Below are 17,503 nucleotides of genomic sequence, written 5' to 3' on the forward strand. Positions count from 1 at the left end.
ACTGGAAAACAAAAGGATGGGAGGAAGACGAAGAAGGCGCGAAAGAGAGAAAGAAGTTCACAGAGGAAGACGAAAAAGAAGAAAGAGGAAAAGGGGAAAAGTATTTATAAGGCACAAGGGGAAAAATTGTAAAAACCCCACTTATTTAAAGAGTGTGCCATTACCAATGTAACTGCCCCCATGTGTTAATGCGAAAAGTCAACGGATGCGACAGTTAGCAACTTGAAATCACGTCGGTTTTGAAATCAAAATTATGTCGGTTTTTCGACTTGAAGGAAGAAACCGACTCGAATATCTCTGACTTACTCTATACTTGAATCCGACTCGTGTCAAAGAGGCCAGATTCAAGTAGGGGTACTGTTCCTACCCTAACCCAAAAACGTAAGTCAGACCCAATAAGCGTGAAAGGCCCAACTACAAGGATGAGCTCTAACACTCATCCAACCTCCTAAAGAGGTCAGATTCGATGGAAACAGGCAATCCATTCCTACCCACAAGAGTAACTACTTTTTCGAATCTCTCAACTACTTTTAGAAGAGAGATCTCAACAACGTCAAGATAAAGGGGCGGTTATTCACCATTAGAAGTGGAATTACTTCAGTGGTAATTATTGACTCATCTCCTATAAATAACTTGACATACTCAGGTACATTTAAGTTCCAATATACTTAAACCTACTTAACCCCTTGCTGACTTAGGCATTGAAGTGTCTTGCAGGTACCAGCCCCCATCCTTTCAAACACACAACTTAGATGGCGACTCTCTGACTAGAACAAGTCGAAGATCACCTTTCTTGAGCACTTGAGTCTTACAAATAAGCCCAATCATCATTCGGTTTCAGGTAATCCACGGAATAGTATTCATTCTATCTCTCAAGCATACTATGGCTATTGTTTTTTCTCTGATGTAATAATTAGTACAAGATAAATTTTTAAAATAATATAATAAATTTATTTTTATGTATGTTATATCTTGTATATATAGGAGCGATTTTGAAAAAAAAAATAGACACTATTTGATGAAACCAATATCATTTAATTTTAAAACCAAACTAAACTAAAAAATATGATTTTTGATAAATTGGTTTTTATATTAAAAATGTAGTTTTAATTCAGTATTTTTTGAACTTATGATGAACATGTACATTAAATATGGTTCCATACATTACTAATTTATTTAGACGTGGGCTCTATAAATTATGTTAATTAATACTTTTATTTCTGTTTTATCTTTTTGTTTGTTACCTTTTAAAATATCTTTTTTGTACTGTTATGGGATGTCAACATATCGCAATATATTTTCTCTTTAAATAAAAATAAATTATATTTACATCAATTATGCAGTATAATACCAAGTTTATAGAAAAATAAAAAATAAGAAGATGAACGAATTGAGGAGATCATTTTTTAATTTTGTTTTCTTCACTTGAATTGGTCTTAAAGACTTTGACCTCAGACGTTTATCGGTTGAGGGGGAGGGGAGGGGGCTGTTTACTCAATCAATAGTGTTCGTTGAACAAAGATTTTTTCAACTAATTAAATTTCCTTTTTCAAGTTTTTCCCTCTTTTTTTCAACTAATCGAATTACTAAGATATCATATTTTTTTTCTTTTTTTCCTTCTCTTCCAAAATTTTTGTATTATTTTTACATAATTTAATTTTATATGAATTAAATTAAAATTAAAAATAAATCAAAAACAGTAATTTCTTGTGAACTTGATCAGAGACTTAGTTATAAAAACACATTTTAATTAGGATTATCTTAAGTGAAGCGTGGTCTTTACTATTTTCCCTCCTCAATTTAATATTAATTCTTAACAAATTTTACTAACTAATATTTGTGTGACATTATTCAATTGTAAACCAGATTGTCCATACAAGAAAGTGATGACAAGGATAGCTTAACAGAAAAATATAAAATAAATAGCTAACCACGTCGTATTGATGCTCGACATATAATAAATTATCACAATGTTAGAAAAATAATATCTAGAGTTATTTTTATAACATAACATCTATAATTTTTTATACATAATATCCATAATTACATATTTATTATCTCTAAAATTTTATTATCTCTCAAACATTATTATAAATTAGTAACTAAACCATATTCTAGTTTAGGATTTTACAGTGCTGCTGATGAGGATTCTAAACTTAAAAGCAAAAACAGAATAGAATTTCATATATGACACCAAGTTTTTACAGTAGTGTGAATTGGGCTATAGAAGGTTGCAACAAAGTGAAGATTGCGTTCCAACCATTTTGTGACGGGTGAACGGTGTCCCAGAAGAATGCAAGACTAGGATTTTGACATACTTTATATTGTTTTGCTCCTTTCTCATCCACATCCCCACATTCATGTCCCATGTTTGCCACACAACACTCCTCCAATGGATTCATCAAGCTTGAGTTTCCTGTACATAATAATGAGGAGAGATAAAAAAAAAAATTATATAGTTATACATTAACATATTTAAGTTTTCGATAATATTATACGACTAATTCATTTTGATAATCAAATTTAACCAAGTCGGTCCAATAGTTTAAAGATTAATAATTAGAAATTTTAATTGGAGAAAAAAATGGACATAAAAAAAAATACTTGAATGAATTTGATTATAAAATAACATATAATATATTTTTTAACCATTATATCAAGTGTTAGTTACAATCATGAAAGGGAATGAGAGAGAACATACTATCGTGTGCTTTGTGCATTGTATCAATTGCGGAGAGGAAAGCGTTGTAGAGGTCTAGTGTTACCAAAACGGTTTTACCAGCTTGAGTGTTGAACTGTTTGATCGCATCATTCAACAGTTGGTTGTGGTTTTGGGAGACTTTGTTAACAAGGTCAATGCAATTCATATGCATATCTATGACAGTTAGCTCAGGCAAACACCCCATTGGTTGTATTAGCGACACTGCCACTTTCCCCACTCCCAAGCTTTGGATTCGTTTAATATCTCTTGCCAGTTGCTCCACAAGGGATTTAGTGAATTTTGGTATGTCCTACACATCCCAAACAACACTTCTTTAACAATAATATCCTCAACATAAACAATATTATAAATATATACGTGTATATTAAAAATTAGTTATCAAATTAATTATTATATTTATATTTATATTTAATAAAAAAATATTTAGTAATAATAAAAAATTTAAATTTATTTTATTTAATACTTATTAATTATTAAATAAGATAAAATTTAACTATTTTTTGTTTTCTTAGTATTATAAATAACTAAAAATATTATTTGTATATTAAAATTATTTATTAAAAATTAATTATTATATATTTATATATAAATATATGTATTGTTTAATTTATTTTTAATATATATTTTATATTTTAATATGTATTTTATATTAATAACTAATTTTAGTGGTTGATTTTAGTTTATATGTAACATGATTGATATATAATATATATGTTGATTAACTCATTATTTTAATATATTTTTTATATTTTAAGAAAAATACTAAAGAGTCAGAATTTATTATTTTTAACCATCAATTATTTATTAATATTTAAAGGTGTGTGATAAAGTATGTCGTTGGATTATTAGATTAAAAAAATTAAATTGATGGCTAAATGATGACTAAAAATAATAAATTATGATGGCTCCTAATATTTCTTCTAATGTATTTTATATCTGATGATTAATTTATTGTATACATATAATATGGTTGTTTTAAAAAATAATAGTTAGACACAACAAAGAAACAAAAAAATTATATATTGGTAGACAAAATTAGTACTTACAAAGAAGCTGCCATGTTGTATATGTGCGGTATAATCATTACCACCGGCGTTGACAAGAGCGAAGGAAGATTGAAGGTCTGTTTTGGTGTAGAGATTTTGTTGAATTAGCTGCTCAAATGTGTTGATTTGTGCAGTCAAATTTGGTCCATCAATATGGGTATCAAATACCCCAGTTCCTCCATAGGCAAAGTTAATTCCATTTTGAATGTTTGATGCATTTCTATATGCGTTTGGTATGGGTGAATCAATTTTCAGGTACAAAGCTACATGGAACGTAAATGATATGAAACACTTCACAAGAAACAACGAAAATATATAAAAAGGTATATATATATATATATATATATATATATATATATATTTAAAAATTTTAAAATATTATATATATAATTTTATTAATTATTAAATTTTTTTATGGTCAAAATCAATCAACATAAATTAATCCAAAACAAAAATATTATTATGAATATAACTTACATCAATTATTAAATCAGTTATCATATATTTATATATAAATATATATATATATTATTTAAATAATTTTTAATATATATTTTATATTTTAGTATATTCTATATTAATAAATATATTCTATATTTTATATTTTAGTATATTCTATATTAATAAATAATTTTTAATATATATATATATATATATATGATTAATTTTAAAAGTGATTCCTTTATAATTTCATCATCATTCTCACATTTTCTCTCATTCATTATCATCTTCTCTAACGGTCTGATATCTTTTGGTAATGTTTATTTCTGAAAACTGAAATTCAATATTATATTTGAGGGTCAAAAATTAAAATTAAAATTTCAATTTTAGATAACAAAATCTCAATCTTTTTAGTATCTTCAAGACGTAAGGACACAAAAGACTAAAATTTTTTAGATAAAAACTAAAATTTTAACAAAAATTTTATAATTAAGAGTATTTTAGTAAATATTCTTATTTGATTTCATATTTATCTTAAATCAAATGAGATACTAAAGTAGCCAACGAGCTACAATTTAAATAACATAATCTTTCTATACTCACCTAAAAATTACAGATTCGAATTTCACTTCTAACTTTGTAAAAAAAAAATGAGATACTAAAGTATAATTCAATTTTATACACTTCACACCAAAAATAATATAGATCTTTAATTTAATCTCTTTCTCTCGATCAGTCTTAGGTTAATTTATTTATTTGACTTAAATTGATGGATTTTTCTTCTAAAATTAGACCTTTAAAAATAAGACATTAAATGGACTCAACTCAATTAATTCAAAACAATTGTTGAATGAACCCACCTACAATTAATCAAGTAGCCCAGTTACATATTTATTTTTTGGATAATTTTGCTTTTTCAGAAATCAATCCAATTTAATTCTAACCCAAGATCCAATCCAGTTCAAGTAACATACACGTAGGCTTGGTTTGGTTTATAATATCTTAAGTATTTTTAGTTAAAAGTTTAAAATTTACTAAAATTTATTATTTTTGTTCAATATTTTTAGTAATTAAATTAATTTTTTTAGTCTAATAATTTAATAAAATATTTTTAATCTTTAAATATTATCAATTAATTACTAAATAAAAATAATAAATTTTAAAATTATTTTTAGAACACATAATAAATTTATTATTATTAAAAAATTTAAATATTTTTATTTAATAAATATAAACTAAATATAGTAAAAATTTAAATTTTTGAAAATTTTTAATAAAAAAAATTTTGTTTTATAATTTCAACATATACCTTAAAGACACGTGAGAGGTAAATTCTAATAAATTGAACCTCCAATCTTTCTTAATCTTTTTATGTTGTTGCACCTTGCACGGCGTGTTAAGAGAGGTGGTGGAAGGTCATTAAATAAGAGATTGTCTTGAATTGGATAGCAAGAATATTAGTTCTTTGATTCAGCTTCTCAAGGATTCACTCTTGCCATTCTTTCCTCGAAATCGAAGAGCTATATGGTTACTAATTAAGACTTAATAAGAGGGTGGAATGATTTATCTTGACTAATTTTACCCATAAAAACTTAACAAAAGAATAAAGTAAAAATTTATTTAAAAAATAAAATTAAATTGAATTAAATATTAGAAATATTTTTTATATATTCTTCAAAAATTTCAGAGCAAAAAAGATACACTATATTCTAAATAAAATTAAATATACTTGTAAAAAGACACATTGATTTAAAGAAAAATATATTTTTTTAGATGAAAAAGAAAATATCGTTCAAGAAATATAACATAATCTTCGATACTGTATTTAAAGCTAGAAGTGAGTTAAGCCAGCTCATGAACTAACTCGATCTCGATTCGTTAATAGCTCGATAAGCTATAAACTCGTGAATTAGTGAGCCAAGTTTGAACTTAAAATTGAGCTCATAAATTAAATGGACCTAATTTGAGATTGGATAAACTCAGCTCATTAGCTCGTGAGCTTATTTTATATATATATATTAATACACATATTCTATATGCATTTAATCTATACTTTTAATATTATATATAAACATATGAAATAATAATATATAATTTTATATATATATTAATGATCTTAATTATTTAAAATTTTATATTTATTTTTTACATATAATTTTGATATAGGACATAAATAAAAAAATTTATAATTTATTGATAGATAATAATATATAAAATTAATTTTTTAAAATAATTTTTAAAATATATAAGTTATAATTTATTGATATAAAATTATGGATTATGTATTTATGTTTCTATTATTTGAGACAGCTCGTGAGCTCGAGCTAGCTCGTGAACTTTCAGTGAACCAAACTTGAACTTCAAAAATAGGCTCAATTGTTAATGAGTTGAAGCGTGAGTCAAACTCAATTTTTATGAGTCGAGTTTGAGTTTAGTCTAACTCAACTTAGCTTAACTCAACTCGACTCACTTTCAACTTAACTGTGTATCTATGATAGTAGAATCCTAATAATCTAGTTTTTCTTTACACATTTATCCTTGTTGTAAGTTGTAACATATGAATTTCTTGCGTAACAAGTACCCAATCTTTTTTGGCGCCATTCCAATATCTTGCCGTTTAATTTATCATCACTTTGACATTTTAGAAGTGGTTTAATTTTATTAAATTATGTAGTTGTCTTTTTCTTCTTGAAATCATTGATGTCATCATCACAATGAAAAGAAGATGGAGATATTGCAGAAGTAGACATAAAATTTTAAGAATAATTAATTGTGTTATAATAAAATTTATTAGAGATTTTATTTGTTTAATATATATATATATATATATATATATATATATAGGTAAAAAACAATAGATCAGATAAACGATAAATTAATTTGTTTGATGAGAGTATTTATTAAAAAGAAAATATCAAATATAAAATTTCTTAGATTAATTTCATTGTAAAATAATATAATTTATCTAATGAGATAGTAAAATGATCTATTTAAAAATAAGAATCATTTATCGCTTTTTCTTAGTTTATTATCATATTTTATTATTAATTATAAAAATACTATAGCAGCAAATATGACATCATCCATAATAACAAAAGGAAAAATATTATTCAAAAGTACAATTTTAACAACTATACTCAAATACTTTATATATACAAATGAGAGAAATTTATAATTATACAAATTATGTAATAAATTTAAAGAATTTAACTTTCATACTATAAAATTTTTATTCAAACATCTAAAATCATGTATTATTATATAATTAATTTTCAAATTCATTCAATGAAAAAGAATAATGTAAAGTAATTAATATTTTTTAGTCAATATTAATTAATTTTTCTAAAGATACTATGTCTATTTTAAATTTTAAACTCTAAATCGTAAAGAGGAGTGTTAGGGATCAACAGATTTTTTGAATTATAGTCATCAATTAGTCATTAATAGTGTATTTAATGGTGTAAAATTTCATCTAATGGTGGAAAATCACTCATTTCATTTTTATTTTGCTGGCTAAATGATGCTAGCGGAATTAACAAATCTGTTTGCCCCTTAGACTTTTCCAATCGTAAATTTTTAATCATAAAACTTAAATTATAATTCTAAATTCTAAAATTAACTAATTTTAACTAAATAAAAGTTAGTTTCTATATTTTTTAAATGAGAAATCATCCAAGAGAATTTCATTAGTATTTAAATGACCATGTAACTAAACTCAAATTCAAAATATCTATCATATTTAATTATAAAAAGTTAATATAACATTTTTTTCAATGACAAAACAAAGGCAACTTAATTAATTAAAGGGAATGAAAGAGGAAACGAAAAATGGATCACGTTTTTACCATTTCTATGAGCATTGAAAAAGAAGAATGAGGACGCAGAAATATAATTAATGTTGAGAATGTTTCGTAGCAGTTACCAAGATAATCGGTGAGGACACGACCGTCGCAAAATCTTCCGCCAGGATGGCCAGGAAATGTGATTCCGCAGGGAGGCTTATACGACTGCGAGTGAATGAAATTGCCAGTGTCTACGTATGAATCCCCAAACACAAACAATTTCACATTCCCATTGCTGCTGCCAACCACCCCATATGTCTTCTTAGCCCCTTCCACTGTTCCATAACAATTATCAATGGAATGAAAACCAACAAGTAAAGCTAAGAATCATATTGCTTTGATTTGAGCTGTACCTGTGAAGATGGAGAGGAGGAGAACAAAAAGGGTTGTGATGGTGATTATGAATGGAGATTGCTTCTTCCTCATTGGGACTGTGATGTGTGATGAGCTTTTGATTTTGAATGATGAGAGAGAGTACTAGCAAAGCATCATTTCCGCGTTTGCTTCCACACATCTAGGCGAGGCAGTAAAGTTGTATAAATAGTTGAAAAACCTCAGGTGATAGATTACAGCTCATAAATAATATATGACAGATTTAATTAAATTATTATTTAATAATATTAAATTATTATTTAATAATTTTTAACTATAAAATTTTTCATAAAACGAATTTAAGTTTTTACATAAAAAATTATATATACCAAAAGTTAATTATTAAATTACTTCAACTTATATAAAAGGGTAAACTATTATTTTGGTCCCCTACGTTTGGGGTGAATTCTATTTTAGTCCCCAACGTTTAAACTGTTCTATTTAAATTCTAAAAAGATTTGATTTGCATCAATCAAGTCCTTCCGTTAAGTGGGTGTCAAATTATTGACGCCGTGTCCGACGTGGCAAGGAAGAGGTGATAGTGGTTAGTAAACGTGTAAGCCTTCCCGCCCTTGGACATAACGCATGCTGCTTACCCTGACTCTTCTTCTTCTACTTCTTCTTCTTCTTGTGAAGCACGAAACGCAAAGGAAAAGCCAGAAACCCTACCACTAGTCACTGAAAGCTTGCGATTCGCAGCCAGAGAAGTGACATTGTCGTTCAGTTACGTTTAAGCTCCACAGCAGTAGTGGGTTTGAAACCGTTGCTTTCCGGGAGAAGATCGTGTCAGGTATTCCATTGTCAAATCTTCTGAACCCATTTGGTTTTCATCTTAATGCGGGTTTATATGTAATGATGTATGTTGATGTGTGATTGTTTTGTTTTATAGTTTCATATTCGTTTCTTGTTCTGTTTTGGAAGTTTTTATTTTGCCCTAGTGATTTTATTTATGCATTTCTGTTGTTGTTGGTCAATGTGAGAATTTTATGAAGTGTATTGTGTTTGTGTAACAGTTTGGTCGAGAGATGAGCTATTTTAGTGTCAAGATACACCATGGGGGGAAGTTTGGGTTTGATGGTGAACCTTTACACTATGTGGGGGGTGAGACTTCGATAGTGGACTACTGTGATGAAGATAGGTGGAGCAGGTTCGAGGCTATGGAGATAGTGCTCGAATAGGGATATGTGGTAGAGAATATCGCTGCAATGTGGTATAAGTCTCTGAACGATGAAACAGATGTAGGGTTGAGGATGCTTCACACAGACAAGGATGCCATGGACATGGCTAGAATTGGAATGAGGGACAACATGGTGGAGCTTTTTGTTGTTCACAAAGATGCTACTGCTACTACTAGGAAAGGCTGCACTATTGAGGAAGTTGAAGAGATAGATGGTGATGAGGCTGCTGCACCCACTGCAGACACTATTGGGCCTGGTCCAATTGTGTTGCACAAGGCCCAATCTCTTGCTCAGGCCAAGGTGGGTGAGAAGCCCAATGTGGTGACAAAAGCCCAGAATGATGTGCTGGAGGATGGTGATGAAGAGAGGTCAGAGGGGTCAGATTTCTCAGGTGATGAAGAATCTGAGGATGATGACTACCAGCCAGGAATTGATGATGAGGGGGACAGTGATGAAAAATGGAGTGAAAATAGCTCTGGAGATACTGATTTGCAGGTTGCATTTGATGACAGCGATGATGATTGGAATGCTGATGGGGGTTTGTATGATGTTGAAGTCACAACTACAAAAGATCCTCAAAGGCCGAAACAGAGTGTTCCAACTGAGAGAGAACAAGGAGAGCAAAGTGGCAGTGTTAATAAGGGTAAAGAGCAAGTGGTGGCTGCTGGATTAAGGGATGAGGATGATGGGTATGACAGTGAGGGGTTGTGGGATGTCCCTGTAAGTGATGATGAAGGGGATCCCTTGTTCAGGAGGTACCCGGCGTATAAGGGATTGAAGAATATGAAGGAGTATAAATGGGAGGTTGGGACAATGTACGTAGATAGGAATGCTTTTAAGGAATGTGTAACGAGCTATGCCGTGCACAGTGGCAGAGGAATATGGTTCTCGAAGTGTGATAGCCACAGGTGCAAAGCTGTTTGCAAAGAAGGCTGCAAGTGGTTTGCTTACTGCCATAAGATGAAGAGAGAGGATTCATGGCAACTGACAAGCTGTTACAAAAAACACACATGCTCTAAGGCCACCAAGATTGGTATAATGAGTTCTCAGTGGCTAAGTAAGGCTTTTATGAAGAAGATCTGTGAAAACCCGAAAATCAAGTTGAGAAGTTTGATAAAGAAGGCTCATAGCAAGTGGAATGTGGATCTCACAATGACCAAAGCTGCCAGAGTGAAGCAGCAAGCCCTGGATGAAATTAATGGTACCTATGGAGAGCAATATAGGAGGATTCATGACTATGCTGCGGAGTTACTAAGGTCTAATCCAGGGTCCACTGTTCAAATACAAGTGGAGAGACCTCCTGAATTTGAGCTAGAGACACCACCTCCTGGTACGGACCTGAGACCACGATTTCAGAGGATCTATATCTGCTTGAAAGCTTGTAAACGGAGTTTCATGGTGTGCAGACCCATGATTGGCCTTGATGGATGCTTCATCAAGACTCCATATGGGGGTCAATTGCTAACAGCAATTGGATGGGACCCCAATGATCAGATCCTGCCAATTGCCTATGCTGTTGTTGAAGCAGAGACGAAAGATTCGTGGAGATGGTTTTTGTTGAATCTGTGTGATGATTTGGGAGTTGATAAGATCAGATGGTGTACATTCATGAGCGACCAACAAAAGGTAACTCTCAACCTAAACTTGTGTAATTAATTCTTTCTTTAATTCATGTCTTGCTGTTATTGACTGGTGATGTTTTTAAATTCTGCTTCAAAGGGATTGATCCCAACCTTTGATGAGTTGCTGCCTGGCATAGACCACCGTTTTTGTGTCAGGCACTTATATAGCAACTTCAGAAAAAGGTTCCCAGGTGTTCAGCTAAAGATGATGATGTGGAAGGCTGCAAAGGCAACATATGTCCAGGAATGGGAGAGGAGGATGAAGGAGATTCAGCAGGTTGATCAAGGAGCTTATAATCATCTCATGGAGATCCCTGCCAAGTATTGGAGCAAGTCCAGGTTTAATTATTTTCCTAGAGTTAATACACTTGTTAACAACATGTGTGAGTGTTTTAACTCTGTTATTGTAGAGGCTAGAGAGAAACCGATTGTGTCTATGCTAGAAGACATTAGGGTTTATCTAATGAATAGGTGGTCTGATAACAGGCAAAGTATAGTAACATATGCCGGAGAAATATTGCCAAAAATAAACAAGAAAATTGAAAGGGAGTTTGATAAGGGTGGGGAGTGGCTGGCCATATATGCTGGTAGGGACAAATATGAAGTGTCTAGCAGTCAGGGTAATAGAGCCAAGTTTGTTGTGGACTTAAACTTACATGAGTGCTCCTGTAGAAAATTTCAACTAACAGGTTACCCTTGTGAGCATGCCATGAGCTGCATTAGAAAAATGTGTCTAGATGTTAAGAACTATGTCAACAAGTGTTATAGGAAAGAGACCTACGTGGACTGCTACCAACATGTAATCTACCCACTGAATGGACCAAATCTCTGGTCCCGGACTGAGAATGATGATGTGCTGCCACCAGTGTTTAGGAAACCAATAGGGCGCCCAAAACTGAGGAGGAACAAGACTGGTGATGAGCCACGCAACAATGGACCACTGTCTAAGTTAGCCAGGACTGGACAGCAACAAAAATGTTCATATTGTTTTGCACTTGGTCACAACAAAAGAACCTGCCCTAGAAAACGTAAGATGGAGGCCGCAGCAAAAAAGGTAAAGTTGTTTATAGTCAATTTGATTTGAATTCCTTACATGTGAATGTTTATACTGTCCCATTAACCCAATTTGTTGTTACTGTTTATAGCAGAATGCAACTGCACAATCCAAGAAAGGGGCTGGCACAACTAGGACTCCAAAACCCAACAAGATCCCTGCCAAGACAACAACACAGCCAGCAACAAGAGTTCAGTCAAAGAGGAAGAGTAGTACACAAGTTGGAGGAAGCCAGGAGTCACAGACATCATCCAAGAGAGCTAGATGCAGCAGCAGTGCCAGTCAACCACAACCATCAACAGCAACAGTCACTAGCCCATCTAGGAGGATCCTGAGGTTCATGGCAAAAACACCACCTAGGGCCTGGAAGGCATTGGGATGAAGAACATAGTAGATTTTAGTGATTCCATCTGTTTTGTAATGAATCTGTCAATGACCAAGGGCTAATATCCCTGTGATACTTTAGATACCCTACTTTAAGACTTCTACTGTCATGTAGATCTCTTTTGTGTTGTTACCTTTTCATGGTTATATTTAAGGCTTGTTTGGATATTGTTATGGTTAAGAGAAGCTACTTTAAGACTTCTCCATTATCTAATGAATTACATGAATTTTCAGCAGCAAAGTTATGTGAATTGGCAAATTAAGCCTTGTTTTTATTAGTAGATGAAACTGAAATAAACTTGTACAGAGCCAAATAATGTATGTCACAATACAGGAACTCATTGCTATTCATTTCAATCAAAAACCTTACAATGTTTACAGCAAATGGCTTTACAGACACAGCCACAAAAAAATTTCATTCTCTTTACATCACTGTTATCACCCAACTGTATGTCAATTTTTTCAATCCCTAAACAATTGACATTCCCTACAAACCAGGGGACAACAACAGAATGGCAAAAATAAATAAAATGCTAACCCCCTAAACCTCAATTGAGTCGATCACATAGCAGCAGCCCAGCCAGTGTCCATCCAAGAATTCCAACACCAAGTGCCAATGCAAACTTCCTTTCAGCTTTCTGCAGTTCTTCTTTCAACGAGCTTGCTTTGTTCTTCAGTCTTTGAATTTGTGGATCTTGTCCTTCAGGCTCTGCCCAAGCAAAATAATCGCATCCATCTCCTATCTGTTCTCAACCAAACCAACACGAACACACCAGCACAAACACACCAAACACTTCAGATCCTTCAAACACTAACACCCAATGCTATTTTCAAACAGGAGACAGAAAAGATGAGACTCACCTGAAAGTTGACGCAGCCCCAGAATCTTCTTCCTGGGTTCTCCGCTGTAGATGACGTGCGCAATACCGGTCTCTCTCCACAGAAGCAAGTCCTCCTTCTCCCACGACTCTTGGTGCTGCTACGCGAACCTTGGGAGGACGACTGGGTAGCCATTCTCAGCAGACGAAGAACATCATCTTTGGGGATTAGGGTTTACTTATTGGACTGGACAGCATTTCATTTTCTTTTTTTTTTCCTGCTTCCAATTCCAACTGTTAACTACAGGCAAACTGCCAACTTTGCCACGTCGGACACGGCGTCAATAATTTGACACCCACTTAACGGAAGGACTTGATTGATGCAAATCAAATCTTTTTAGGATTTAAATAGAACAGTTTAAACGTTGGGGACTAAAATAGAATTCACCCCAAACGTAAGGGACCAAAATAATAGTTTACCCTATATAAAAAAAATGTTATTTGGTGACCATTAAAAATAATTGTCAATATATTTATATATAAATATATAAAATTTAATTTATTTTTTATATATATTTATATTCTAATATTAATAGCTGATTTTGAAATTTAATAATTTAAAATTAAAAGCGAGATTCGAACCGAAACTTTTAGATAAAAATAAAATAATTATGCCATTTAAACTATAATTCATTAATAATTTTAATAACTAATTTAAATACATACCTAACATAATCAACTTATATATATATATATATATATATATATATATATATATATATAATACAAAAATTTACTTATGGTTATTTTATATAAAATTAATAACTAAAAATTATTAAATAATAATTTAATTAAATTTATTATTTTATTTAATAATTTTTAATAATTTTTAATTATTAATTTTATATTAATATAACTACACGTAAAAATATAATTTATTTGATGGCATAAATGGAATGGAACAATGCCAAACTCGATCTCCTTGCATTTAAAAGGATTCATCATCTATCATTTTTCACTGATTCTTTTCCATATTAACACTTCCTCATTACAATACATTTGTTATTGTTATTTTTGTTGGCAAATGGTTTAAAGGCATTAATTAAGAATATTATTAAAAGAAATTAATAATAAAAAAAAGAATTTATTATTTTCTTCTTAACAAGCGTACTTATAAGACTTTTTAACTAAGCAATACTATGAGGAAAAAAATATTCTTTTTTTTTCAATGTTTTATTTCAATTATATTACTTCTAAATTTTATCCTTTTTTTATCAATTTTATTCTTAATATTTTTAAACATTTCGACTTTACTACTATTTTGTAAAAATTTTTGAACAAGACAAAAAAAACTAAATGCAATTTAAAATAAATAATTTTATTTCACCATTTTAATTGTGTGGGTCAATCTTATCATATGATTAAAAATCTGAAACATATGCATGGAATAATCTTCTAATGAATATGATGTAAGATCCTTATCATCAAATTGAGATTATCCATTTTCATTTTTCACTAAATTTTTAACTTGAATACTTTATTTTACTTGATACCAAAAGTTAAATAAGGGAATCTATTAAAGATCGAGGATCCTCCTTCCAATATTAAAATACAGAAATAATTAATTTCTTTTTTCTTTTAGAGGGGGCCGGGGTCCTAGTTTAGTATTTGCATTTCATTAACCAATACTTTATAGATTATATATATTAAAATTATTATATTATGACAAATACTAAACCTAACAAATTGCTATATAGCATGAACATGAATCAGACAGGAAAATAAAAACCCATATAGCATTTAATATTTAAAAGGTTTAATTCTTTTCTTTTATCAACTTAAATGATTTATTTTTACATAACAGAAACAAAATTTTGTATATTATTCTTAAACAATATTTTTTATAATTTTTCTTATCTATCTCTCTTATCTTTTTCCTTTCAAAGTTTTGCATTGATTCCTCGTTAAGTTTGTCTTTTGCTTTTTACATAAAAATAAAGTAGAAAAATAAGATATTCGATAAAAGTTTTAAGAACGAAAAGATAAAAATCAAAATGCTTGAAGGTGTTTAGTGCTTGCTCTTTCTGAAATTGCAGATCATCGCTACAAGAATGTTGGAAAATTTTTTATCATCTGAGATAGTACACCTTGATTGTTTTTGCACATCCGGTGAGTAGTAAATGTGCAGCTGTAATTTAATCAATGTCCTTTTGTGATGATGTTAAAGGGTATTTACAAATTTAATTAATTAATATTATTAATATTATTGATATTATTATTAATATTATTAATATTAATAAACGGTTACTAACTGTTTTGTACTATTTGGTTGAAGGGACACAACTTTTTAAGGATTGTGTATGTTCAAAATATTGTATTTATTGGCTAAAGGGACACAATTCTTTAAGAGTTGTATATGTTCAAAACATTGTATCTATTGGTAATAGAAATGACACAACCATTTGTATACGTAACTAATCATAATTGCTACGTGCAATATGTATAAATAAGTCCTTGTCCACTATTTCAGTAATATAGTACTAAGTGTACAATTTACTCTACTATTAAGAGATTTTCTTTGTTCAAGAGAGTTGAGAATTTCTTACTATTGCTAATTAAGAAATTCTTAGGTTTCATTGTATCTTGGGAGAGTATTGTCATCAACCCTATAGCAACTAAGTGTGGGGACAAATATCTCTCTAAAGAAAGCGATCTAATCGTGCCTTGAAACCACTACACAAATATAGGATTTTGTCATCTTACCATCTTCATATACCCAACAATTTTAGAGAGATATTTCTTGAAAATGGCACAAGATCAAAACATCACGTTCAAGGTCATGAATCAAGAGTTTGTCAAGTTAGATCGCTTTGATGGAACAAACTTCAACCGTTGGAAGGACAAGATGATGTTCCTTCTTTCGGTTCTCAATCTTGCATATGTGATTTGACCCAAAGACATGCTGCTAGAAGTTCCACAATGGAAGAGGAAGAAAAGATTGTTCAATTGAAGAAGAAACATGATGCAGATACTATTGTACGTCGAGGTCATATGTTAATTCAATCACCATTGGAGATTTGAAAATCTTTGGAAGAAAAGTACAATACTAAACGACAAGGAACAGATAAGTTTACTATGATGAAATATTTTGAATTTATTATGAATGTTATTATGGATCAAATTCATGAATTACAAATTCTTGTAAGTAGACTTCGTGATCTACAAGTGGTGATCCTTGAATTATTACAAGGTGAAGAATATTTTTCTAATGAATTTGATCACTTTTGTGAATTATATGGTATTGTGCATGAATCTTCCGCTCCATATACTCTACAACAAAAATGGTTTGGCGGAAAGAAAAAACCGTACCTTAGTGGATATGGTTAATTCAATGTTACTAAATGCAAAATTGCCTTACAATTTGTGGGGTGAAGCATTATTGACATCATGTCATATCCATAATAGGATATCATCAAGACATAGAAAGGTTTCTCCTTATGAAATTTGGAAAGGAAGGAAACCTAATTTAAATTATCTTAAAGTGTGGGGGTGTTTAGCCTTTTATCAAGTTCCTGATCAAAAGAGAACCAAATTGGGGCCAAGAGCCATAAAAGGCACTTTTATAGGATTTGCTCAAAATTCTAAAGCATATAGAATATTAGACTTAGTGTCTAATGTAGTTGTTGAATCAAGAGAAGTAGAATTTATTGAAAATAAATTTATCAATGATTCAACTTCTAATTCAGAGTATCCCCAAAATGATACTAATATTTCACAAGAAATAAATAATAAACGTCTAAGCGACAAAGAGTTTATTGAACCAAGGAAGAGCTTGAGAGTAAGAAAAGAAAAGGACTTGGGTCCAGATTTTATTTCTTCTCAGGCTATCACCTTTTTGGTAGAAGGAACTAGGAATTCTGTAACAAACAAGATTCCTATTGTTATGAACATAGAGGGTGATCCTCAAACATTCAAAGAGGCTATGGCTTCAAGGGATTCTGCTTTTTGGAAAGAAGCAATAAAT

General features: G+C 30.5%; 2 protein-coding genes across 2 annotated transcripts; both read right to left on the minus strand.

Annotated features, from left to right (window-relative positions):
- Positions 1-2,081: 2,081 nt before the first annotated feature.
- Positions 2,082-8,548, minus strand: LOC130951561 (GDSL esterase/lipase At5g03610-like). Its single transcript, XM_057880242.1, has 5 exons — positions 8,405-8,548; positions 8,132-8,326; positions 3,769-4,031; positions 2,702-3,011; positions 2,082-2,416 (listed from the first exon to the last, which is right to left on the minus strand). Exons 1-5 carry the CDS (start codon positions 8,475-8,477, stop codon positions 2,202-2,204), a joined length of 1,056 nt encoding a protein of 351 aa, XP_057736225.1. The 5' UTR covers positions 8,478-8,548; the 3' UTR covers positions 2,082-2,201.
- A 4,654-nt stretch (positions 8,549-13,202) lies between these two features.
- Positions 13,203-13,727, minus strand: LOC130948740 (uncharacterized). The gene is made up of 2 exons (XM_057877596.1): positions 13,523-13,727; positions 13,203-13,404 (listed from the first exon to the last, which is right to left on the minus strand). Exons 1-2 carry the CDS (start codon positions 13,673-13,675, stop codon positions 13,210-13,212), a joined length of 348 nt encoding a protein of 115 aa, XP_057733579.1. The 5' UTR covers positions 13,676-13,727; the 3' UTR covers positions 13,203-13,209.
- Positions 13,728-17,503: the final 3,776 nt, after the last annotated feature.

The sequence above is a fragment of the Arachis stenosperma genome, chromosome 9 (genome assembly GCF_014773155.1).
Source record: "Arachis stenosperma cultivar V10309 chromosome 9, arast.V10309.gnm1.PFL2, whole genome shotgun sequence".
Taxonomy (NCBI): Eukaryota; Viridiplantae; Streptophyta; class Magnoliopsida; order Fabales; family Fabaceae; genus Arachis; species Arachis stenosperma.